A 26,219-nucleotide genomic window follows, 5' to 3' on the forward strand; every position below is an offset into this window, starting at 1 on the left:
AACCAGGATGGAGCTAGCATGCCATTCTTTGACACATACAAAGCTGTTCATTTTAGTCTATTCAAACAGACCTAATTTCATAGGAAACAAGCACTCATTAAGATCAGGTGTGGCCAATTAGTGGGTGCGGCCAACACACCTGAACTCACTTAACAAGATAGAGGATAGAGAGTTTTGTTGATGCTGAGAATGGACTGCATAACATTCTTAGAACATTCTCTGAACTTTACTCAAGGTATCTTGTGTATTTATAGAACGTTTTAACGTTCTCGAAACATTTTGAGAACGTCTTAATTTGAACCATGAGAAAACCTGTAGGAAACGTTATGCTGAAGTACTGAAATTCCCACAGAAGAATGTTGTTTCTTAACATTCTCTAAACTATTTGAGAACATTCCCAATGTCAAACCAGTTGGAAAACGTTCCTAGAACATTACCAAAATTGAAATGACATGTAACCATGTTTCAACTCCCAAGTAAACATTCTGGTAAAGTAATGAATTACCAAGAAAATAACAAAATTCCTTAATTACTAAATGTGGTGAGAATGTTCCAACGCCAAGCCACTATCCTGCATCATTCCCAGAAAGTTGTGGGAAGGTTTTATGCAAAATAACCATAGGACAACCAGGCGCTCACCAAGCTCCAATAAAAATATGGTTCTCAGAACGTTATTTGCTAGCTAGGCCAACTGGTGCCTGCTTGAACTAATGAGTATTCTTTCAGGCTCATTCCTTTAAGCTCTTTCATTCAGGATGGTTGAAATCCTTTCTCTTTGCCTTTTTCTCACACAGCCTGAGGACACAGTCAATAACAACACTGTGGCATTGCTGAAATAGATGTCTTTCTAAGCCTCATTACCCTGCACCTAGAATCCTGTGTGAAAGTTAAAGAGATTGTTTCCTGCTCATTAAAAACAGGGGTGTTGCTGATGGGATTCATTAGGGTTAATGGTCGGAAATTGTAGGTACCGTAACTTCCACTTACTCAAAGTGAGAGTGTCATTGATGCGGAAGCTACAAAGGACCTTCCCCACCTCACGGGCATGTGAGAAACCATTTCCTTTCACTACCACCTGGAAGGACTCTAAGACAGGATGAATGGGAGAAAACAGGGAGAATCATCAATGGCATTTGATCACCTTGATAACATTGGTAAAGAGGAATTACAGTTGATAATAATATTTTCAAGTCCTTATTTTCTGAGGCCAAAAGCTCCCCAATTATCCATAATGATCTGTGATTATCTGAAATCGGACAATATTCAGGCCAAATGCAGGCTAGGCTGATCCAGAGAGGATGTAACGTTTTAACCGTGCCTATTTATCTTCAGCTGGCACTTTTCATTTACACAGAGTCAAACACATATTTAAGTCAATCCGTTTCCCCCTTGCTGTGTCATTAGACACAGTAGAAACACATAGTGGATTGATCCGTGTCGTCAGCTTATCAATAAACAAGTGATAGTGTCATGCAGCTGGAGCCCATTATGAAACCCACTCCAATACACCACTCACCTCCTGCACAGATACTAGAGGGCTCTGCTGCCAATATCTCAATGCATGATCTCTTCAGGATCTTAGGAGAGAGAGAGAGAGAGAGAGAGAGAGAAGAATGTGGATAATGGAGACAGCGGTGAACAGCACAAACTGTAAATCTATTAGAGTTAGATTTGTTGAAAGTATGTATGCCTTGGTATACTTTCAACCATGTTGAAACTATACCTTACAATAGTGAACAGATGTTTACATCATTCTACCAGCCCCTAACATCGTTGCCCTACTTACTGAATCAATGGCTCCTTGCAGTGCCTCAAAGCCATCATTTACAGGGAAGACATGGTCCTTACTGTCGGCTATTGTCCAAAGCTGGGGAGGGAGAAGACGCTTTATTTAATAACAGTGTAACAACAATAATGTGAGACTAGCCAACTGCTAAATCCCCTGCTCACAATAGAAACATGTGGCTCACCTGGGTTTCATTGAAGTCTTTTACTCCCACGCAGTAGACAGAGGCACCCAGTTGACGCGATCGGCCGGCCTAGTGACACGCAAATAGACATGAAAGCTCTTTTATAACTCTATATTGACCAACGTAGAGAGAACTTAATTTGTGGTGTCAAACACTTTGAAAACCAATACAATGCATGTATAATATATATTATATATATTATATAATGTATAAAGGTGTATCCGTAAAGGATGAGGATGGATTTTATGAAGCATCTATGGAAGGCTTGCAAGACAGATGGGTTTCTGTCTAGCCTTCTCAGTTTGTGCAACCAACTCAGTGGCCTGGTGGTTAGATTGGCACTCAACATTAAGGAGATCGATTTGGGGTAAGGCCCTGTGGCAGACTAACGTCCTGTCCAGGGGCTGTATACATGTACATTGAGCTGCCTTACGCTACAGAAAGATAGGCTCTTGGCCGTATGGGCCGTTTCTGGCTCGGACAAGGCGTATTCGTCCAAGGCTTACTTACTGCAGGTTTGTGCAGGTACTTAGTCTTAAGTCGTGACTAACGTTTGGAGACACAGGCGTTTGCTGTCTATAATGGTGCAGGCGTTTTTGTAGCAGTCCACTCTATCGATTGTTGATGGTTACATGTAGTGCTTTGAGTGTTCTTCCACAGCCAATGATGACTTCTTGGGTCTTGGTGACATTTAATCAAGTCTAGGAAGTTCTGCACCACTGGCCACCGGCCAATGTATAAACAAGATTGAAACATCCAGTAATTAAAAGGCTGAAATGACCAGCTGAAATAACTGATGTAACCAGCTGTAGAGATAAACAGAAACGGCAACTCTAACAATAATAATTACATATGATGACAGGGAGTAGAGTATGAAATTCTGCTCTTCCAGGACTGGAATATCCTGTGGAATGTGGCTGACTATTTTCACTCTGCCCACTCTGAGTGTAGAGATAGATATTGCCAACAGATCATCCATTACTGCAGGTCTAAAACAAACATTTCTCTCACTTCTCTCTCTGCCAGATCGAACTGATTCTCCCTCAGTTCGCCATCTGTCAAGGCAATGATGACGCTGGCTGTACGGAAACCTGATGGACCAGGACAAGACAACAAGACAACAGTTAGAACAAGACAACAGAGCAGAACAGAAGACTTCTCAGAGGACAGACTGTACTGTCACCGAAGGGGAAGAAAATAATAGGATAATTCAATCTGACACCTCTTCAATTCTAACACTTCTGATACCATAGTTTCTTGGTAAAGGGTTCAACAAGGATCAATACGTTTGAATAGTACTGGTAGCTTTTCATCTGTGTCTGCTTATGACTGGGAGCATAATGAGAGTTCTACCCAAATAATTTTTTCCAAGTGCAAATAACAAGAATAATTTACTCACTGTCTCCAGCATAGTAGATTTGTTCACTGGCCTGGAGGAGCAGATAGAAGGGTTTTTAGAAGAATACTTTATTGAGACAGCATTTTGTCTTCTGCTTTTACCCATATAGAGAGATATGAATGGTTATTGGAACAGAAAAATATCTTGTTCTAATTTTTGCAGTAGGAAGTCAAGCTGTTGCCTAGTTACCTTCAGCTACTGGCTTCCAATCCACTACTCACCCTTTGGAACCCTTTGTGCATGAAAGTGTCTCCCCCAGGGTGCACCATACGGAGCTCCTCCAGGCCTGCCCGAATCTGCTCCCTGCTCACACACACACACAATAAATACAGGCAATTTGTACTGTCAGTGTATCATGTGGGCTGTACCCCGCAATAGAAAGATTGGCACACAGTACCTTCCACAAAAAGATTGTCCAATGAAGAAAATGAGCAGGTCACTAAAGGTGGTGTATTGTGTAAATCCTGCCTGTGTTAATTGTGAGTAGTTAAAGCATAAACACAACGGTTTGAGGGATTATGTCTTGCCTGTCTTCTGTTAGTTTCATCAGGATCCGTCCCTCTGTAGAAAACACAATGAAGGACATCCGCAGCTGAGGACTAGCGAGAGAGAGAGAGGGATTGGGATGGGGGGTTATTTCCACAGTTGACTGACCTAATCTCTTTGTGTGTTGCTGTGTTGTCCAAATACTTTGTTCAATAACATGTCTGTTTACATCCTTACTGGACTTGACCAGTGTATATTAATTGAGCTCTCTGGGACATGTAGTGGTGTATCTAGGTAACACTATACTATACCTTATGAATTTATGAGCCAGATGATCAACAAAGTAATATATCTCATTCCAGTGGTGCTGTACACTCCCTGACCTGAAAGAAAGGTTGGAAGATGTCTGTTATTGTGGAGCTGTAAAGCTACCATGATTGGCCTGTCCACAAACCAATCACTGCTCCCGTGTGTCTTCCAATCAGCTCACTGGTGCCCCGCCTACAGGGCATTACCTAATTTGATAAAGGTTGTGTTCCCCTGCTCAGACGTTTCTGATGCATGCCAGATTTTACAAAGCCTGGATAGGTATTTTAGGTATCCGCTAACCACATCATATGTTATAGCAATCTGGTGCACGACGGCACAGTCGATGACATGGCACCAAAATCATACAGTCGATAAAATCGACAGACGTAGCAATAAAAAGGCAAATCCAAGGAACCTCCAAGGAGGCTGAAAAATGTAATCTCTACAAATAATTTACAGGACACCTGTAGATTACTATTCCCAACTACAAAAGACTACACATTTTTTTCTCCAAGTAAGAAATGATATTCAAGAATTTATTTCATTTTTATTTAAAAAAAATGCTCTACAATTAACTGGGTTAAAAAAATCCATGACATAGTGGTATTGGATCATTCTCCGGGATCATGCTTAATTACAGCAACAGTAAATGCACTTATTGTAAGCTTCTGTCCAATTTGGGGAGAATGGCCTTGATCAGGGAGGTGACCAAGAACCTGATGGTCACTCTGACAGAGCTCTAGAGTTCCTCTGTGGAGATGGGAGAACCTTCCAGAAGGACAACCATCTCTGCAGCACTCCACCAATCAGGCCTTTATGGTAGAGTGGCCAGACGGAAGCCACTCATCAGTAAGTCACATGCCAGCCCACTTGGAGTTTGCCAAAAGGCACCTAAAGACTCTCAGACCATGATAAACTAGATTCTCTAGTCTGAAGAAACCAAGATTGAACTCTTTGGCCTGAATGCCAAACTTCAGGTCTGGAGGAAACCTGGCACCCTCTCTATGGTGAAACATGGTGGGGCAGCATCATAATGTGGGGATGTTTCTCAGCGGCAGGGACTGGGAGACTAATCAGGATCAAGTGAAAGATGAAGGGAGCAAAGTACAGAGTGATCCTAGATGAAAAGCTGCTCCAAAGCACTCAGGACCTCATACTGGAGCAAAGGTTCACCTTCGGACAATGACCCTAAGCACACAGCCAAGACAACGCAGGAGTGGCTTTGGGACAAGTCTCAATGTCCTTTCAGTGGCCCAGCCAGAGCCCAGACTTGCACCCGATCTAACATCTCTGGAGAGACCTGAAAATAACTGTGCAGCAACACTCCCCATCCAACCTGACAGAGCTTGAGAGGATCTGCAGAAAAGAATGGGAGAAACTCCCTAAATACAGGTGTGCCATACTTATGTAAATGTGTGATTTCAGTTTATTTTTTGTATACATTTGCAAAATTTTCTAAAAACCTGCTTTTGCTTTGTCATTATGGGGTATTGTATGTACAGTCGTGGCCAAAAGTTTTGAGAATCACACAAATATACATTTTCACAAGGTCTGCTGCCTCAGTTTGTATGATGGCAATTTGCATATACTCCAGAATGTTATGAAGAGTGATCAGATGAATTGCAATTAATTGCAAAGTCCCTCTTTGCCATGCAAATGAACTGAATCCCCCAAAAACATTTCCACTGCATTTCAGCCCTGCGACAAAAGGACCAGCTGACATCATGTCAGTGATTCTCTCGTTAACACAGGTGTGAGTGTTGATGAGGGCAAGGCTGGAGATCACTCTGTCATGCTGATTGAGTTTTAATAACAGACTGGAAGCTTCAAAAGGAGGGTGGTGCTTGGAATCATTATTCTTCCTATGTCAACCATGGTTACCTGCAAGGAAACACGTGCCGTCATCATTGCTTTGCACAAAAAGGGCTTCACAGGTAAGGATATTGCTGCCAGTAAGATTGCACCTAAATCAACCATTTATCAGATCATCAAGAACTTCAAGGAGAGCAGTTCAATTGTTGTGAAGAAGGCTTCAGGGCGCCCAAAAAAGTCCAGCAAGCGGCAGGACCGTCTCCTAAAGTTGATTCAGCTGCGGGATCGGGGCACCACCAGTACAGAGCTTGCTCAGGAATGGCAGCAGGCAGGTGTGAGTGCATCTGCACGCACAGTGAGGCGAAGACTTTTGGAGGATGGCCTGGTGTCAAGAAGGGCAGCAAAGAAGCCACTTCTCTCCAGGAAAAACATCAGGTGCAGACTAATATTCTGCAAAAGGTACAGGGATTGGACTGCTGAGGACTAAGGTAAAGTCATTTTCTCTGATGAATCCCCTTTCCGATTGTTTGGGGCATCCGGAAAAAAGCTTGTCTGGAGAAGACAAGGTGAGCGCTAACATCACTCCTGTGTCATGCCAACAATAAAGCATCCTGAGACCATTCATGTGTGGGGTTGCTTCTCAGCCAAGGGAGTGGGCTCACTCACAATTTTGCCTAAGAACACAGCCATGAATAAAGAATGGTACCAACACATCCTCCGAAAGCAACTTCTCCCAACCATCCAGAAACAGTTTGGTGACGAACAATGCCTTTTCCAGCATGATGGAGCACCTTGCCATGAGGCAAACGTGACAACTAAGTGGGTCGGGGAACAAAACATCGATATTTTGGGTCCATGGCCAGGAAACTCCCCAGACCTTAATTCCATTGAGAACTTGTGGTCAATCCTCAAGAGGCGGGTGGACAAACAAAACCCCACAAATTCTGACAAACTCCAAGCATTGATTATGCAAGAATGGGCTGCCATCAGTCAGGATGTGGCCGAGAAGTTAATTGACAGCGTGCCAGGGCAGATTGCAGAGGTCTCAAAAAAGAAGGGTCAACACTGCAAATATTGACTCTTTGCATCAACTTCATGTACTTGTCAATAAAAGCCTTTGACACTTATGAAATGCTTATAATTATACTTCAGTATTCCATAGTAACATCTGACAAAAATATCTAAAGACATTGAGGCAGCAGAGTTTTGAGAATTACACAAATATTAATTTTCACAATCTTTTGGCCACGACTGTAGATTGATGAGGAGAAAAAACAATTCAATCAATTTTATAATAAGGCTGTTACCTAACAAAATGTGGGAAAAGTCAAAGGGTCTGAATACTTTCCGAATGCACTGTACATATCCCGTGTAAATTTAATAAAAAACAGCTTTCTGTCTTGAGCTCACTGGTGAAGGAAACTGAGGGCCCGGAATAGGCTGGTTGATACAATGTTGCAAGTTTGCTAGCCACTGCTTCAGGCCGGACCCGGTGATGATTTGATACACTAGCAATAGCTCAAGTCGAGACAGATAGAAAGGGAGGCAGAGAGAGAGATGAATATGATTGAAAGAACCAACATTTTCATCAAGATATTTTCTACTGTTTTTATTTGTCGGCTTTAGGCCTATGTATTTTACTTAGTTGGCGATGGAAGTTATTGGCCTACTGCTGCATTGGCCTATAGGCTCTCTCTGAGTTCTATGCTCTCATTTCTTTATCTGCCAAATGATCACAGTGTATCAATGTGTCCATATGCAGAGGTTAGTGCTCTTGCCATAGTTCAATTTTAACTTTTAGATTTGTATAATTTCACTTTAAATTGTTAACCACGAGACAATGATTTAGAGAAACGAAAACGTTATTATTGAAATGAAACTGTCATGCAGATCGGTAGAAATGGTTGGATGCAATTTTAAGTTTCTGCCAATTTTGAAACCCACGAGCTGCCTAAGGGCTTTATTATTACAGCCATATAAAACAAATTGGAAAGTGCAAGCACCTGCACACATAAACGGAAATATGGAAATCAAAGGCCCGTCTAACTGATTCATTCTGACGCCTGGTCTGCTGCAAAGAGACATGGTTATGGAGTGAGATAGTTGCCAAAAGGTTGAACATAAGTATCATTAGGATTGTAAGAAAATACATACCTAAATTGTTAGGAACGTAAGAAAAGCCATGCGTGAAACATGAAACATAAACTTGAAATTAGATCTGTAAATGTACAAACCCTATTTTACAACTATGATTGAATATTTACACGTTCAATTCTTACTTGACGTCTCCTTTAACTTCTCTGGGATATGTGGGACGCTAACGTCCCACTTGGCCAAAAGCCAGTAAAAATGCAGAGCGCCATATTCAAATAAATTACTATAAAAATCAAACTTTCATTAAATCACACATGAAAGATACCAAATTAAAGCTACACTGGTTGTGAATCCAGCCAACATGTCAGAATTCAAATAGGCTTTTCGGCGAAAGCAAACGATGCTATTATCTGAGTTAGCACCATTGTAAACAAAGAGAGATAAGCATATTTCAACCCTGCAGGCGCAACACAAAACGCAGAAATAAAAATATAATTCATGCCTTACCTTTGACGAGCTTCTGTTGTTGGCACTCCAAGATGTCCCATAAACATCACAAATGGTCCTTTTGTTAGATTAATTCCGTCGATATATATCCAAAATGTCCATTTATTTGGCGCGTTTGATCCAGAAAAACACCGGTTCCAACTCGTGAAACATGATTACAAAATATCTCACCTGTAAACTTTGCCAAAACATTTCAAAATACTTTTGTAATACAACTTTAGGTATTTTTTAACAAAAATAATCAATAAAATTGAAGACGGGATGATCTGTGTTCAATACAGGATTAAAACAATCTGTAGCATGCTTTCTGGTCACGCGCCTCTATCTAACAGTACACAACAAGTGACCCTGATTCAAAATGGCCGTACGTCTTCATAACACAAAGGAAAAACACTCAACTAATTTCTAAAGACTGTTGACATCCAGTGGAAGCGGTAGGAACTGCAAGAAGGTCAATTAGAAATCTGTATTCCCAATGAAAATCCATTGAAAAGAGAGTGACCTCAAAAAAAAAAGAATCTGAATGGTTTGTCCTCAGGGTTTCGCCTGCTAAATAAGTTATGTTATACTCACAGACATGATTCAAACAGTTTTAGAAACTTCAGAGTGTTTTCTATCCAATTCTACTAACAATATGCATATCTTATCTTCTGGGAATGAGTAGCTGGCAGTTGAATTTGGGTATGCTTTTCATCCAAACGTGAAAATGCTGCCCCCTATCCTAGAGAAGTTAACTCGGTTACAGATCTTTTTTTATATGTACAAACTTTTGTCAGTAATGTGGCATCATGAACCGAATGTATCTAGTCGAAGTTAGCTCGTCAATCAAGCAACTCTAGCCCAGACGTTAGAGTTGCTTTGCATCTTCTGGTTTCATTTCCAAAATAAAAGTCTAGAGCTCGTTTTAGAACTGCATTCAATAATGACATGATACCAGTAGATAGCGGAGTATAGGCTTGGGCCTTCAGCAAATGACTTCTGTGAGAATGATAAACGACACAGAAGAGCCTTGTCTAGAATATCCGCTTGAGCTGCAAAATAGAAAGTATTTATGACTTAGGCTTGGCCTATTCCGATCTCTAAATATGTCATGCTGTTGTGTTATTTAATGGCCATCCAATTGCATTGTTTATTTTTATAGCTGCGTGTGGCTACTGTGGTGATCATGTAACCTAATGAATCACACTTTTTCCACTATTTGGGAGCACAGACTGTAGGACTTATATTAGGCATTTTGACTGTTGTATTAGTAAATTCCACTCTGTATGTTGGCTTGTTATAGCCATTTGCATTGCACAACCCCATCACACAGGGGTGATATGGCTGTATCCATATCAATAAATGAGACAAAACAAAATATTGATTAAATCTTGGCTATAACCTGTTCTGAGCGAAATATCCAAGGGGTTCCAAATGGTCAAGACTATCTGTAGCCTATTCTTCTTGCCAGATCTCTTTTCCCTATCAGCCACTGCACGTGCTTCTTCAAATATTAATATTTTTTCAAATATTCAAATATTTTTTCTTCAAATATACATTTATTTAGAGGCTATATTCATAGGCCTGTGATAAAAACAGTTATAAAACACAAAGAGTCCTACATTATTCCGCAAGATACCAGCCCCCAAAATGATAGCTTAAATTGCAATTTCTACAAGTTGAAGGACTATTTTTTATTTGGATATAATGGTGAAAAATTACAAGATTGTTTTAATACTGTTTATGCATCGAATAGCTTTGATGAGTACTCTGTCATCTGTGTCTGTGTGGACTGAGTTGGGCCTCTGGGGCTTGGCGCTGGCAATTGATTTATGATGGCTTGGTGATAGAACCTAGATTGAATTGGTGTTTGTGTACTGAGGTATCAGGGAGAAGATGGCTTTGGTATGGATAGCGGATAAGAAGAACCTTGCCTTAGGGGCCAAACGCTGATTTCTATACAATTGACTCATTCCACACATCTGTTGTTTGTCATGTATTCAGGAGGATGTGTCTTAACTATAAAATGCTGTGGCTCAGTTCTACTCGTTGGGTTCTCAGCAATCAACTTCGAGTGATTGTTGACCAGCTCCATTACTGCAACAATTAATCAATATTAAAGTAGGATTGTTTGAAGCATCTCTCACTTGGTTAGAATTTCCACCACAATAGACCTACATTTAACATTGAATTATTAAAGTGACATGCTAAAGAACTTGAGAATTTAGATAATTTTGAATACTCACATGGATTTCACTCAGATTATGTATGAAAACAGAATAGGCAAATATCACATAGTTCAATCACATAAAATGTATGTTTGCTGGGTAAAACTTTACAATAAATGGGGCCAGTGGTGGAAAAAGTACACAACTCCCATACTTGAGTAAAAGTAAAGATACCTTAATAGAAAATTACTCAAGTAAAAGTGAAAGTCACCCAGTAAACTCCTACTTGAGTAAAGGCCGTATTTTCAAACAGCTCTTACACTAAAAGGGCATTATCATAATTTTCACAGTGTTATTCCAACCTCATAGGTTGGAAATATATATAAAACACAGGACAATTTAGTTTTTGACTGCTCTGGGCCTTTAAGCAGGCCAGAAGCCAGTTCATACAATATTCTGCGTTCTGAGATGAATGCCATTTCAACTCATGCAGTAGTCACAAGCATCTAAGCATGTAAGCATGTTGATACACTTGCCATGGATAATTTTAGCTTCAAGTCTACCTGGGCCTGCTTACTGCTTACTCAGCCATATTTGTTGATAGAACATCTTAATGTCATAAGGAGTTGGCCAGAGAGCAGAAACAGATGCATTAAAATAAAAAAGAGAACTATATAGAATTATATACCATATCCGGGTGATAGAGAGAGAAATAAACCATCAGAGAAACTCTGTAATGACAATGTTACGGATAAAACCATAGAGCAAATCAATATTGTTTTTTCCCCCACTTTTACTGACACCTCTGAGAATACTGTGTACTTCCTTTGCTTTTTTCATTTCGACAAGAGACATGGTGCAATAATCCTTTATCCTCTTTGGGGTTTTACTTTGAATGCATGTTATACAAATTTCATTATGATTTACTTCTATCAGGCATCTTTTCAGAATAACATCAAAGGCAGTCTGAGTGAAGAGATGATCTTTGCCCTGCAGAACCAGCAGAAAGAGGATCTTGTTCAGTTTGTGTGTGTGTGTGTGTGTGTGTGTGTGTGTGTGTGTGTGTGTGTGTGTGTGTGTGTGTGTGTGTGTGTGTGTGTGTGTGTGTGTGTGTGTGTGTGTGTGTGTGTGTGGGGGGTGGGGGGGGGGGGGAAGAGAGAGTAAGAGAATGAGAAAAAGTGTGCACTAATGTAATATGTATTTATAGAAATATGTTTTTTAGTGCAGTCATGAAAGCAGGAACCTTTTGAAATGGGGAATAGTTTGGACAGCATTAAGGAAAAATATTATTCAGATGATTATTCACTGGTGCAGCACAAAGTGAGCAGAGCATTTTCCAAAACACCAGTCAAATAGGATAATGTCACTGCAACTTTGAGATGTGAACACTTTAGACTTGAAAAGTATGGCACAAAGAGCAATGCATGGATGGATGGATCGCAACGTGCCTTTTTCTATAAGCCCACAGATGTGCCAGAGGTTTTGAGTGATTGGCCGATTCCGACTGACATAATAGCAATACCGCAGTTATGAATACTTATAGAATGTCCCACATATTTTCTGGATCCGTTTAATTAAATACTTGAAAGATGTTGATTCTTGAAAGTCTGAATACATTGATTGGAAAGGATGAATCAAAAGATCTCTTTTTCTCTCTCTCCACCCATCTCTCTCCCAACTCTCTTTCTCTTCTTCTCGTTGCTTCCCTCCCACTTTTCCATCCTCTGTACTGTGATATGAGTCCCAGTCCTGACACAGCTGCCAGAAACTCTGGAGCTTTGGAACATCTGGGCCTAATGGTGAAAGGGTTCTGCAGACCAGACAGACATGGAGAGGGGGTTGGGGTCTAGAGAAAGACAGGAGCTCTCCCCACTCACTCCACATTACATTATGAAAGGGAAGTGAAGGAGGCTACCATTCATTGTCCTGCATGCTCTATGAACACAGTCACACACATGCATACTGTATTATGATTAAAGTGTGTGAAATACTGTGTGTGATCTATAGAACAATTCATCTGAATGATTTGAATTGCTCTGAGAGATGAAAGGTAAAGTAGTAAAACAAATCTAACGTACCAATGCATTGTTTTGCCACTTCCTAACTGATGTGGTTGCTTTTGCAGTTTCAAGAGCTGACTTTAACTTTATTTTATTTTATTGTTCTCTTTATGGTAAGTACCATATGCATCCAAATAACTTGTAAAAAATAAATGAACTAATGGTTTCGTGATGCTACTTTGTTCTAAAATCATCTTGTTTGCGAAGCAACTTTGATATATCCTGAATAGTGTGACTGCTCACAAGAGGATGACTATTGAATAAGACAGCACTAACTTATTCTAAGGCCTGCAAGAGCACGACAAGTTTATAGATATGTTTAGTTGGCAGTTTTTTCCATTTCCACTTTCCATTTTCCTGCAGAAATGAATGGAGCCTCGTGATAGAGCAGGTGGGGAAGCTGAGGAACAAAATTTACTTCCTCAGATGTAGTCCCCCCCTAACACACTAACACATTTCCAATTAGCCCTGGAGCGATACAGTATGGCTAATCTGGCTATCAATACATTAATATTAGACTACCTTTTGTTTAAAGAAGTTTGTGAAGAAAATTGTAATTGCTCAGTGTATTTATCTGGGTAATAATGATAAGAATGCAGAGAAACGGCCAACGTGGTAGGTGACTTGCTGGGACTAAATGGAAGCAGAATCTTACAGAGCCGCTATGGATGCTTCTACAGTAAAGTGAGACTGGGAGCTTACAAGAAGACAGAGGAGCACACTCACTTGTCCAAAACGAAGTAAAGGTCAAACCCCCCATAGCAGGAGGACCCTGCCTCCCTCCTGTCAAGGCTTTGTCCTGCAGTGCCTGCCACCAGAATGGCCATCAGTGTGCAGATCTCTGCTGCAAGCATGGCCTGCCTGCAACTGCACAGAGACATTATTCCAGCTTCAGGAGAAGGCTGCAACGACAAAATGAACACATAAACAAAAATTCTGAACAAGTCCAAATGATCTCCTTTAAGATTGTTTCAAGTAGTTCCTGTGTTCCCCAGTACCTCACAATGCTCTAAAATGTAAGATTCCAGGCATGAAATATTCCCAGTCTGGATCAGCGTCCCATCTCCACAGCAGCAGTCCTGTGCTGGGAGACGGGAAGTGGAGCTGCTTGGCCTGAATCAGGAAGAGCTGTTCCAGGACAAACACACTCCCTCTCTCAAACACACACACACACACACACACTGGCAGAGGGGATACACTTTTGTCGCTCAATACTTTTTCCTTTCTCTCTTTCTTTTGTCTTTCTTAAAAAAAAAATGTTTTTGACTGTTCCCTATATCAGCAATAGCGCCACTTAGTGGAAGGTGTGATATGACTACATTGATCATGATTCCCCTTGAGTCTTTGCAGTCTTGTTCCTTTTCATTTTAGCACAGATTAGCACACTTTTCAAAAAACTTTATGTAAAGTTTATAACAGCAAAAACTTTTAACAAATCCTGTCTGATGTACAATATGTTAAATTATGCAAATGTTTTAGTGGATAAGTCTTTCATATTTGTTGCCTCACATGTTTTGAAACAACACATCTATCATACACTAGAACTAGTCAGTAGCAGCAGTTTAATTTAAACCTGTCACAATCAATCAAAGTCTGGCTAAATTGGTAAAAGTCATTGTTTTCCAATAGGTTGTAGTGATTACAGGTTTAGACACAAATCATTAATAAGAACAGAATCTTATTTTCCACATAAATGTTATTTTAATCATATGCATTGACTAACCTAAGGGTGCTAATTATGTTGTTTATTTATAGAATATGTTTCTAAACCCTTCTACATTAATATGGATGCTACCATGATTTCGGATAATCCTGATGAGTCGTGAATAATGATCAGTGAGAAAGTTACAGAAGCACATCATACCCCCAAGACATGCTAACCTCTCACCATTACAATAACAAAGGAGGTTAGCATTTTATATCATACCTCCAAGACATGCTAACCTCTCACCATTACAATAACAAAGGAGGTTAGCATTTTATATCATACCTCCAAGACATGCTAACCTCTCACCATTACAATAACAAAGGAAGTTAGCATTTTATATCATACCTCCAAGACATGCTAACCTCTCACCATTACAATAACAAAGGAGGTTAGCATTTTTTTTATGCATGATTCATTTAGGATTATCCGTAATCATGATAGCATCCATATGAATACAGAAGTGTTTAGAAACATATTCTATTCTTATTTACAATTAAAGTGGCTGCAAAATGATACAATACATTATTTACCATTCATTTCTATTGAATAAGACAGCACTAACTTCTATTGGGCACAAAATAATCTGAAACACATCTAAAATAAAGAGCGAATGCATCCAACAACATTTTAGAGTCACAAACTTGATGTAGTCATTGTGTGCGATAAATATGGGACCAAATACTTAACCTGTTACTACTTTTATACATATATATAAGTGAAATTGTCCCAATACTTTTGGTCCCCTAAAATGGGAAGACTATGTACATAAAGTGCAGTAATCTCTAAACGGTTCACCCGATATGGATGAAAAGCTGACAATCTGCACTTTAACCTCATAGTCATTATATAATTTCAAATCCCAAATGCTGGACTACAGAACCCAAAATAAGAACAAATTGTGTCACTGTCCCAATACTTTTGGAGATCACGATGAGGTTTATCCTTAAAAGTTGAGGAGGGCCTGATGCAAAGTGCACATTGAATTCATGTGATACAAATCGCCTAAACATATCTCATAATAATGACTTACTATCTCATAATTAGGACTTAGTATCTCATGATTATGAATTACATATTTCATAATAATGACTTGCTATCTCATAATAATGACTTACTATTTCATAATTATGACTTACTATCTCATAACTCGTGGTCAGATTACATGTATTGCATGGTGGGAACGAGCTTCCATAGACAGCAATGTACAGTAGTTGGCAAGAGCACAAACAGATCTGGGACCAGAATGCTTAGCAGTTTGCTAAGCAGTTTTAACATGATGACCAATAAATCTCCTCTATGTCTTCAGAGGTTGATGAATACCAGCATTCCAAATCACATCATGAGTCATACTGACCATTGTCTTTTTTTTCAGTTCTGTATATCTTTATTGTCCCCCCAAAAATTTGAGTGCACCATACAAACATATAAAAATACACAACATAAAATAAAACCATATAATCCAACATACAGTTGAAGTCGGAAGTTTACATACACCTTAGCCAAATACATTTAAACTCAGTTTTCACAATTCCTGACATTTAATCCTAGTAAAAATTCCCTGTTTTAGGTCAGTTAGGATCACCACTTCATTTTAAGAATGTGAAATGTCAGAATAATAGTAGAGAGAATGATTTATTTCAGCTTTTATTTCTTTCATCACATTCCCAGTGGGTCAGAAGTTTACATGCACTCAATTAGTATTTGGTAGCATTGTATTTAAATTGTTTAGGGTCAACAGTCAACAGTTTTGGGTAGCCTTCCATAAGCTTCCCACAATAAGTTGGGTGAATTTTGGCCCATTCCTCCTGACAGAGCTGGTGTAACTGAGTCAGGTTTGTAGGCCTCCTTGCTCGCACACGCTTTTTCAGTTCTGCCTACAAATATTCTATAGGATTGAGGTCAAAGCTTTGTGATGGCCACTCCAATACCTTGACTTTGTTGTCCTTAAGCCATTTTGCCACAACTTTGTAAGTATGCTTGGGGTCATTGTCCATTTGGAAGACCCATTTGCGAGCAAGCTTTAACTTCCTGACTGATGTCTTGAGATGTTGCTTCAATATATCCACATAATTGTCCTTCCTCATGATGCCATCTATTTTGTGAAGTGCACCAGTCCCTGCTGCAGCAAACACCCCCACAACATGATAATGCCACCCCCATGCTTCACGGTTGGGATGGTGTTCTTCGGCTTGCAAGCATCCCCCTTTTTCCTCCAAACATATCGATGGTCAATATGGCCAAGCAGTTCTATTTTTGTTTCATCAGACCAGAGGACATTTCTCCACAAAGTACGATCTTTGTCCCCATGTGCAGTTGCAAACCGTAGTCTGGCTTTTGTATGTCGGTTTTGGAGCAGTGGCTTCTTCCTTGCTGAGCGGCCTTTCAGGTTATGTTGATATAAGACTCATTTTACTGTGGATATAGATACGTTTGTACCTGTTTCCTCTAGCATCTTCACAAGGTCCTTTGCTGTTGTTCTGAGATTGATTTGCACTTTTTGCACCGAAGTACGTTCATCTCTAGGAGACAGAATGCGTCTCCTTCCTGAGCGGTATGACGGCTGCGTGGTCCCATGGTGTTTATACTTGCGTACTATTGTTTGTACAGATGAACGTGGTACCTTCAGGTGTTTGGAAATTGCTCCCAAGGATGAGCCAGACTTGTGGAGGTCTACAATATTTTTTCTGAGGTCTTGGATGATTTATTTAGATTTTCCCATGATGTCAAGCAAAGAGGCACTGAGTTTGAAGGTAGGCCTTGAAATACATCCACAGGTACACCTCCACCTCCAAATGATGTTAATTAGCCTGTCTGAAGCTTCTACAGCCATGACATCATTTTCTGGAATTTTCCAAGCTGTTTAAAGGCACAGTCAACTTGTGTATGTACACTTCTGACCCACTGGAACTGTGATACAGTGAATTATAAGTGAAATAATCTGTCTGTAAACAATTTTTGGAAAAATGACTTGTGTCATGCACAAAGTAGATGTCCTAACTGACTTGCCAAAACTATAGTTTGTTTCCAAGAAATTTGTGGAGTGGTTGAAAAATTCGTTTGAATGACTCCAACCTAAGTGTATGTAAACTTCTGACTTCAACTGTATATACATAAGGAATACATGCAAGTAGGTTACTATATGATGAGAAGTGCAAATATGCTGTTGTGAAAAATACAAGGTCAACAGAAGCAACACCAAGCACCGTATGTGCTATTGAGGGCACAGTGATGTCCAGTCGGTAGAACCTCATAAAGGTATGGGGAATACGCCAACATGCCACATTTCAGATCTCTTGAACAGAGATGCCTTTGAACAATGCCCATGTTGTAGCCATACCTCTGGTGAAGTGAGCCCTCAGGCCCTCCGGCTTTCCCCTTGTACAATAGGTCCTGTTGTTCTCTCACCCTGAAGAGAATTAAACTGAGAGGGGGGAACACTTAAAGCTGTTGGTCCATTGGTGTGCCAACGCGTTTACCCCTATTGGCGCATTGTTGCCTGTTAGTGAAAATTGCAGGCAGTGTGCGTTTTTGCGCAACGCATAGATCTATAGATGCCTGTCCTTAATTGTCCCATATTTGGGCCACTATCTGGGGACGGAGTGCCCACTCCCCGTATAGGGTATTCCCCCTGGACAACAAGTCCGCTCCTGTTGTCATTACGCCTGGGTCATGGGTCGTGCGTAATGATAAGAGATGTGCTGTTCCACAACGGGAGTTTGTGGGCTAGTTTGTGCAGGCGCAGAAATCGGGCACCACCCTGGCGGTTGATGTATGCCATTGTAATGTATTGTATTGTCTGTTCTGGTCAGGACATTACAATTCCAGAGAAAAGACAGAAATTGCTTTAGGGCTAAAAGCACCGTAAGCAATTTGAGGTAGTTTTTGTGAGTTAGGTGGAGTTGTGTGGGCCATAGTCCGTTCATATCTCTGCCTTCGTAAACTGCGTCTGTCGTCAGTCATCACCTTCCTCATAGCTACTAGCCCTAGGATAGAGACTTTGGCCTTTGGTGAAGTTGGAACAGGGTGAGGCACTGGCGGAATGATATGACTCGCTCTTCTGATATGAAGTATTATTTAAGAAGGACATATTATTTATTCTGATACCCAAATATACTATGTTCAGTGTGGGCACCAAACAGTACCCCCCCCCCCCACCCCCCCCCACCCCCACCCCACCACCACAACCCTTTTAGGAATCAGGAAGTAAGGAGAGTAGAAGCCCTTTTGCTCAACAGAAAGGAGTTCTCCTTCTCTAGTATTCGAGCTAAGTCGCCATTCGCCACCGAAACCACCACTCCGTTTAATGAGGAGAGTTTTCTGACGAACTGAAGCCTGTAGCCTCTCGTAACCGTGGTCAGGACCCAGGACCCATGGACTGCCTGTGGGGCGAGGTGGCCACTGTTCATTTGACTCATATATTAATATCGTTGGGGTGGCTGTGGTGTAGGACCGTCTGCCCCAGTTTCTGTTTTGAGCGCCTTCTTGTGGATTAGCAGTATGCTGGGACGCTGGTACTGACCTCTTCCTGCCGAGTATGCACACTGGCTCGTGTAACGGGGAAATTTGTATTGTATGTGTCCATATAACTGAGTATGTGACTAACCTTGTAAAACTGTCCTATTATAATCTCCTGTTCTTGGGAGTATCATCCTGTGTTGCAAACCAGCTTGCTCCTGTGTCCTTGTATGGATAAAAGGAGAACTGAAAGTCCCGCCCAAGAACAGGAAACTATAAAGATATGTGCTTATCACCCAATGCTTCGGAATTCAGTGTGTCTACACTGCACTGTGTAACTGTCATTCTCTCTGAGCTCAGAAAATAAAGAATCTTAGTTTGACTTGGACTCCAGCAAATCCAATGTCCACCACAATTGTGATTGTGGAAGTTGTGCCGGGACAGGATCCGGGTCGAAAGCCTCTCCTTTTGCTCTGCGCAGTTCCACACACGCATAGTAGAGACAGTGGGGCCAAACAGTTCATTTGGCTCGATGGGAGCATCTAAGAAGTCTGCCTTCTCCTTCTCTGTGAGGCTGGACAGGTTCAGCCACAGAGCTCTCTCACCCACCACTCATGACGCACCCACAGCCTTGGATAGCTCCCCTAGAGGCGCAGAGGAGGTTTGAGACTACACAGATCTCTTCCCAGAGTAGTGAGTTTGGCTCGCTCTTGTCAAGGAGGTTGCCCATCTCTTCCAGTAGCTCAACCTGATATGCCACCTTGTGGTCGATGGAGGCAGAAAACCGATCCAACTTCTCAGGGAGAGTCAGGACAGAGAGAGCAGAGAAACGGCGTTCTGGGTTGAGGTGGCTGTCCAGAGAGCATTCTACGACTGGAGGCTGGAAGAACCCCAGATCCTCCATATCGTGCAATAACATGGCAGTGGTGTCCCTGGCTAGGGCTTTGCCAGATATGGGCTTGTCCCAGTTGCATTTGGCCCACAACAAGCAGGCTGGTATGGCTGGGATACGTTGTTTTCCCGGGGTGGTACGGGACAGAAGCCACTTTCCCTCGAACCTGTCCCTCTCAGCGTCCTGGCCTCCCAACAGAGCAGGCCAGTCAATTTTGAGTTCCTCCTCTTCTCTATGGAAGAGACGCAGTATATCGTCTTCATTCTCGTCTATGACCAAGTCATCTTCCCCTAATGCTAGGTTGTCAAACCGCATATACGGGGGAGAATGTCCATAACTTCAGCCCAGTTGTGCTCAGTATGGGCAAGAATGGGTTGTTGAGTTGTCTGTTTACCCGAAAGCTGGGAGGACGATGAGCGTGGAGCGGCAGCCTATCGTACCCGGCGTTTGAGGCTAGAATTTGCCATAGCTCGAGCATTGACTTTTCGACTCTGTAACCGTGTAGCTAGTAGACTGTTGTTAGCCAGCTAGTGTTCACTTTGGTAGCCTAGCTATAGCAAACATGTTGTTAGCTAGCTAGTTTTAACTTTGGTAGCCTAGCTATAGCAAACATGTTGTTAGCTAGCTAGTGTTCACTTTGGTAGCCTAGCTATAGCAAGCATGTTGTTAGCGGAAGAGAATGTGCATTCTTCGTAGCTGTCAAAAATGTTATTTTTCCACCTAGGTGGGAATAAGCACCACAAAGTAGGTAGTTAAGTGGGCAAGAGCTAGCCATGAACTACAGACTGAAAAGTTTTCTTCATTGTGAGCTCAAAGAGAAGTTGCTTTCTTATGTTCGGTGTCCTTGACGGTCCACCTGTGAACAGTTAAACAGGAAAGCAGATGTCCAAGTTGATCAAATCCGTAAGAGAGATAAAAGAAGTGAAGATAGGAGTGAACTACGGGCCCATATAGGAAGTGGAGTGGTCCACTATTGTCCGTTGGTCCTGACTGTCTATGACAGACGTTTTGTGATTGGACCTTCCTTGACTCTGCCCATAAAAGGAGACAGTACCCATAAGTGAGAGACCTAACAAGTAATTGAAATAGAACAGGACTTTTCCACCCTCTTAGATGTCCACTGGTAGACAGTAAAAGTAAAAGTTGTCAAAAATAGAAATAGTAAAGTACAGATACCCCAAAAAACGACTTAAGTAATACTTAAAAGTTGTTTTTTTACTTAAGTACTTTACACCACTGCTGGTATCTATACTGTACAGTCACATCTGCTAACTACTGTGTTACTTGTTGATTTCAAGTGTCTTGGGACTTTCCTTATAACTCTCCTTGTAGATGATCATACATACAGTAGCTTACATTTACATGTTTCTAGACAGATCTGGAATTGTCTAATTCACTTGTTGTTGTGTCATTATTCAGGATAATGAATAGGCAACAGTCTTATAGTGGTGGGGGAAATAGATTAGGCTATTTCAAGGAACTATAGTCTGATCATCGAATTTCATTTAAATTGTTCTGTAGGCTTACTATAAATCCAAATGGAAAGCATGAATTTACATAAATATCATTTTTTTCATCCTGTAGTATAGGCTGCATTTATTGGTTGCACTATCATGTGGTACAGTAGCCTAATCATTGTAAAGTATGAGGGATGCTGATGCGGGTCTAGAGATAGACTAGAGTCATTACGAGGCACAGTAGAGCGCACCTGCTGCACAGACAAGACCGGACAAAATAACTGTTGTGGAGCTCTTCCAAAGGTAAGTCCCTCTCTGACAATAGTCATCCTGCAGATTTCTATGAAATGGGAACTTTGGTTTTCTCAGTCATGTGAATTTCACTCACCATTCTCGCTGAGCTTATACTGTAAATTCTTACAGTAAAGCAATTGTTTCAGCAAGAACATAAGTGCCATTTGATAAAGTTCTAGTAAAATATAATAACAATAAATCATGATGGAGGGGATTTGTCCAAATGTCAACCTTTCCTGAATGAGTATGGTTAAGATGACATTTTGGGGGGGGGGGGGGGATGTTGTTGTGTATGGCTTTATCGTTTTCGAACTGCGTTCAAATACATCTGTGTTTGATTATTTGTTAGGATTTTGAGGATTTTCAAATCATTTCCTATAAATAGCCTACTACCAAATACTTATTTTAAATACTATTTTCAAATACCTGGGTTAAATGCAGGGGAGTGTATTTGAGTCAGGGTATTTGAGTATTTCCAAATACATTCCAATATTCAACTATGTCTTTACAAATAAAAAATATCTAAATACTTACTCCCAAATGTCTTTCCAATACCTTCAATAGTATTTGAACACAGGTCTGATTGTTTTCCTTTTCTATTTTTCCCTTTTCTTTAAAAAAAATCTGTCCGTATCTGCAAAGTTTTTAATGGCAAAATGTACACTATACCTAATTTTTCTAATGTGATTCCACTTGGAAGGGGACTTGTGAAAATGGAGATTGCGTCACTGAATGAAAGTGCTGTGAACAGCAACATGCACGGCGTCGCTATGGACAGCGCCAACCGCACCTATATGCCTTATTACCTGCATTCCACCGGCATGGCCATCAGCTACATCCTATGCTATGTGGTGGTTCTCCTGCTCTGTGTCGGGGGGAACGTGCTGGTCTCCCTGGTGGTCCTCCGGAACCGCAACATGCGCTCCGTCACCAACCTCTTCATCCTCAACTTGGCCATCAGTGACCTGCTCATTGGAGTGTTCTGTGTTCCAACGACTTTGATTGACAGCCTGATATCAGGTGGGGAGATTTGCTTGTTATAGCCTGGACTCATTATTGGGACGCTTGTCGTGACAAATTATAATACTACTGGTGCATACATTTGTTGCTTTGGGAATGAGTGTTCAGAACTGTTCTGCAGTCCTTTTGTCTGCATCATTACATCCAGCCAGCTAAATTCCCAGTCTGCTTTGATTTAACATTTTCTTAACCTCTTGGGAAATTAGCATAATATTGTAATAGTGCTTGTAATTTGATTCAAATGGGACTTTCTTTGTATTTATCAAAGGTTTCCCTGTGGAGTGGAGTGAAAACGCTGAATTTCAATCAACTTGGTGTTGATATGATTTAAAAAGTGTATATCTATTACATGTATGCGTTTTCCCACCTTTTCACCCCTTTGCTCCCTTCACATATATTTACACTGAGTATACAAAACATTAAGAAAACCTAAAAATACACAGTGAAAAGTCAATAGTGTCCTTCGTAATCCCTGCCAGCTATGTATATGTAGTCTGGTCCCAGATCTGCTCGTGCTGACTCCATTGCTGTCTTAAGCCAAACATGTTTGGCATGACACTTCTGTAATGAGTTGGCGAGGGAGAGCAGAAACAGACTGGCAACCAGGCTACTGCTTGTGTGTAATGGAGTTTGTCTTTTCAGGATGGCCATTTGGCCAGATTACATGCACCATGAGCAACCTGGTCCAGGGTATGTCAGTGTCAGCATCAGTCTTCACTCTGGTGGCCATAGCTGTTGACAGGTAATACACCCCCAGTGGGCTAGTCTGATAGACCACCACACTAGCCTTGTCCCACATCTGGTTGTGCTCTTGTGAATGTCATTGCTTTAAATGTCAAGCCACACATTTGTAAAGGGTCCTCTTTCATCATATTCAGCGTTTTGTTATTGGGTAGCCTTAGTGATGATAAAGAATGGATGACCAAAATAATGGTCTATTACCATCTCAATGATGGTAAAGAATGGCAAAGGACTGGAAAAGAAGAGGGAATCAAGTAATGGCTGACAGAGAAATGTTTAATTGCTTTACTAATACAGGGACTATATTGCATTTTGTGATAATAATTTTGCACAAATAATCAATGAGTAATATTCACAATGCCGTTGGTGCCATCGGAAGGGTGATGTCTCTCTTTCTTTCTCTACCTCTCCCCCCTTTCTCAGGTTCACAGGTATTGTGTACCCCTTTAGACATCGGATAAGGCCTGTGACTGCTCTCCTCACCATCCTTTTCATATGGGTGCTGGCGTTTGCTGTCATCTGCCCCTCGGCCGCCAACCTGACTGTCATTCAGCTGGAGGACACCTACATGCTCCAGAACAACCAGACCTACCCTGTCTTTGTCTGCTTCGAGAACTGGCCCCGACCCGAGATGCGTCGGGTCTACACCATGGTCATCTTCGTGCACGTGTACCTGGCCCCCCTGGGCATCATCAGTATCATGTATGGCTGCATCGCTGCCAAGCTCTCTATCAACCTGAGGCAGGTGAGGCTGGCAAAAGTGCGAAGGGCCCGCTCCCAACGCCGGGTTAAAGTGATCAAGATGCTGACCATGGTGGCTGTGCTCTTCATGGTGTCATGGCTGCCTCTGTGGACGTTAATGCTGCTGACTGACTACAGGGATCTGGACACGAAGCAGATTGACTTCCTCAGCAGCTACCTATTCCCAGTGGCCCACTGGCTGGCCTTCTTTAACAGTGGGATTAACCCCATCATCTATGGCTTCTTCAATGAGAACTTCCGCAGGGGGTTCCAGGCTGCAGTTGCCTGCAGGTCCTGTTCACAAACAATAACAACAGTTGTGGTTAATACACGCTTTAACTTCCCGCCTCCTAACAGAGTATTCAATGATAACCCCGAGTCATCTGGTGGGAAGAAAGGCCACTGCTCCAAGGGCACTCCCAAGATTATCCCACATGGAACCCATGGAATCGTCCTGGATGACAGGAATGTTGCACCCAACAGGGTGATTGGTGCCTGGGTGGAGTGACTGTAATTAGGGCTATGACGATTATGGAATTTTGGGCAACGATTGTCATGCAAATTGTCATGTTTTTTTTGTCATAACAGTTACGGGCGGGGTTCTACGAAGCTAACGCATAGAATTGTTTTAAGATGTCATACCATGGATAATTTAGCTATTTGATTTTGAATTGTAGGACCCCTGTATGTATAAAAAATATATGACATTTTTTTAAATGAAATTGAATTTGGCTTTACTGCTAGTAGCCTGTAGAAACACATTGAATACCACATTCATACATGGCAAAACATGTTCCAAAAATAAATAAAAAGGAAGGAAGTCTGATTTGATGTCTGAAATACATCTGAGAGAAACAAAAGCATCAGGAACAAAAATAATTATAAAATCTTTTGTCATGTGCCATTCTGCATTAAAATGATTAACAACATTACCCACTTCATGTAAAAAAACACTTTCGGGATGTATTCATCACAACATCTTTACCATAACTTTAACCTCACCCCTAACCATAGGCCGAACGCTAACTCTCATTCAAGACCAAATACCTAATTCCTTATTCATAAGACTGTGCAGCATGCCGTGGCCATCTAGTGAAAATATGGGAAAGGAGGAAGTTTTAATTTGACGGTGTACAGAAAATGCTGCTAGAGGGCGCCAAATCTATTCATTTTGCACTGGTTACACAGAGGAATTTGGATGCTGATGAGATGTCCATGCTGGATATCAGATTCATTCCCAGCATATCCTGATTACCCTGGAGATGCAACATGGACAAGTGCACACCATCAGATTCCATCACACTCAGTTTGCATTTATATCATGATCTCTCCCTTGGCTAGAGGTTTCCCTTTTGGAGTAACACCTCCTGTTGATTGACTTTAGGACAATAAGATACAATCAAAACCTTATACCATCAATAGCAATAGGATCACACAAACACACGCAAACACTCATTCTCTCTCTCTCACACACACACACACACACACACACACACACACACACACACACACACACACACACACACACACACACACACACACACACACACACACACACACACACACACACACACACACACACACACACACACACACACACACACATCAAACAGCCCCCAAAGCCATTATATGTAAATATGGTTGTGTGAGTTGGTCCTCTGGGCCTGTGAAATGACATTACAACAGATGAGAGTATTTCTGGTTCACAGGAAGACACATGATGAGACGTCAGTCATTGAATGGTTCCCATTTGGGTGCAGTTAGTGCTTTATCTGAGTTGATAACCCCTTTTCTGTCCTCATAGACAGTTTGGGGAATTAAAATCTTGACTGGCTATCCCCAGCCTTTGATCATTTAAAGAGTATCTGTGTTGATTTTAACTCAGGAGTGGCTGCAGACCCGACTTTTCTGAACCCTTCTTCCTGACAGCTAAAGGTCAGAATGTGCAGAACTCTCTACTTTACAGACAGTCTCTGCTCTACTCATTCGGCTGCCCAGACAACAGGCTATGCTGGCGAAGGGTACTCGTTTAATAAAGTTAAATCAAAGCTGCATTTAACTCAAGACAGTTTCCAAACCTAGTCGTCTTAATGTGAAAACTCTGACAAAATCTTCTCTAATTGATGT

The 26,219-nt window shown here is 41.3% G+C and overlaps 2 protein-coding genes across 2 annotated transcripts in view; one reads left to right on the top strand and one right to left on the bottom strand.

The window, feature by feature from the left end:
* Positions 1-20,154, bottom strand: part of LOC120025585 (anthrax toxin receptor 1-like) — a 34,487-nt gene extending 14,333 nt beyond the window's left edge. The window contains exons 1-12 of the mRNA XM_038970140.1: positions 19,553-20,154; positions 17,830-17,898; positions 13,511-13,651; positions 4,167-4,238; positions 3,897-3,968; positions 3,591-3,672; positions 3,370-3,400; positions 2,982-3,061; positions 1,971-2,039; positions 1,787-1,867; positions 1,517-1,577; positions 988-1,086 (exon numbers count right to left, since the gene is read on the bottom strand). Of these exons, the coding sequence (XP_038826068.1) occupies positions 988-1,086; positions 1,517-1,577; positions 1,787-1,867; positions 1,971-2,039; positions 2,982-3,061; positions 3,370-3,400; positions 3,591-3,672; positions 3,897-3,968; positions 4,167-4,238; positions 13,511-13,651; positions 17,830-17,898; positions 19,553-20,154 (1,459 nt within the window). The remainder of the gene's footprint in view (positions 1-987; positions 1,087-1,516; positions 1,578-1,786; positions 1,868-1,970; positions 2,040-2,981; positions 3,062-3,369; positions 3,401-3,590; positions 3,673-3,896; positions 3,969-4,166; positions 4,239-13,510; positions 13,652-17,829; positions 17,899-19,552) is intronic.
* A 2,092-nt stretch (positions 20,155-22,246) lies between these two features.
* On the top strand, positions 22,247-24,679 carry LOC120025586 (neuropeptide FF receptor 1-like). Its single transcript, XM_038970141.1, has 3 exons — positions 22,247-22,610; positions 23,253-23,352; positions 23,775-24,679. The coding sequence occupies exons 1-3, from the start codon at positions 22,247-22,249 to the stop codon at positions 24,598-24,600; spliced, it is 1,290 nt and encodes a 429-aa protein (XP_038826069.1). The 3' UTR covers positions 24,601-24,679.
* Positions 24,680-26,219: the final 1,540 nt, after the last annotated feature.

The sequence above is a fragment of the Salvelinus namaycush genome, chromosome 31, assembly GCF_016432855.1.
Source record: "Salvelinus namaycush isolate Seneca chromosome 31, SaNama_1.0, whole genome shotgun sequence".
In the NCBI taxonomy this organism is placed as follows: domain Eukaryota; kingdom Metazoa; phylum Chordata; class Actinopteri; order Salmoniformes; family Salmonidae; genus Salvelinus; species Salvelinus namaycush.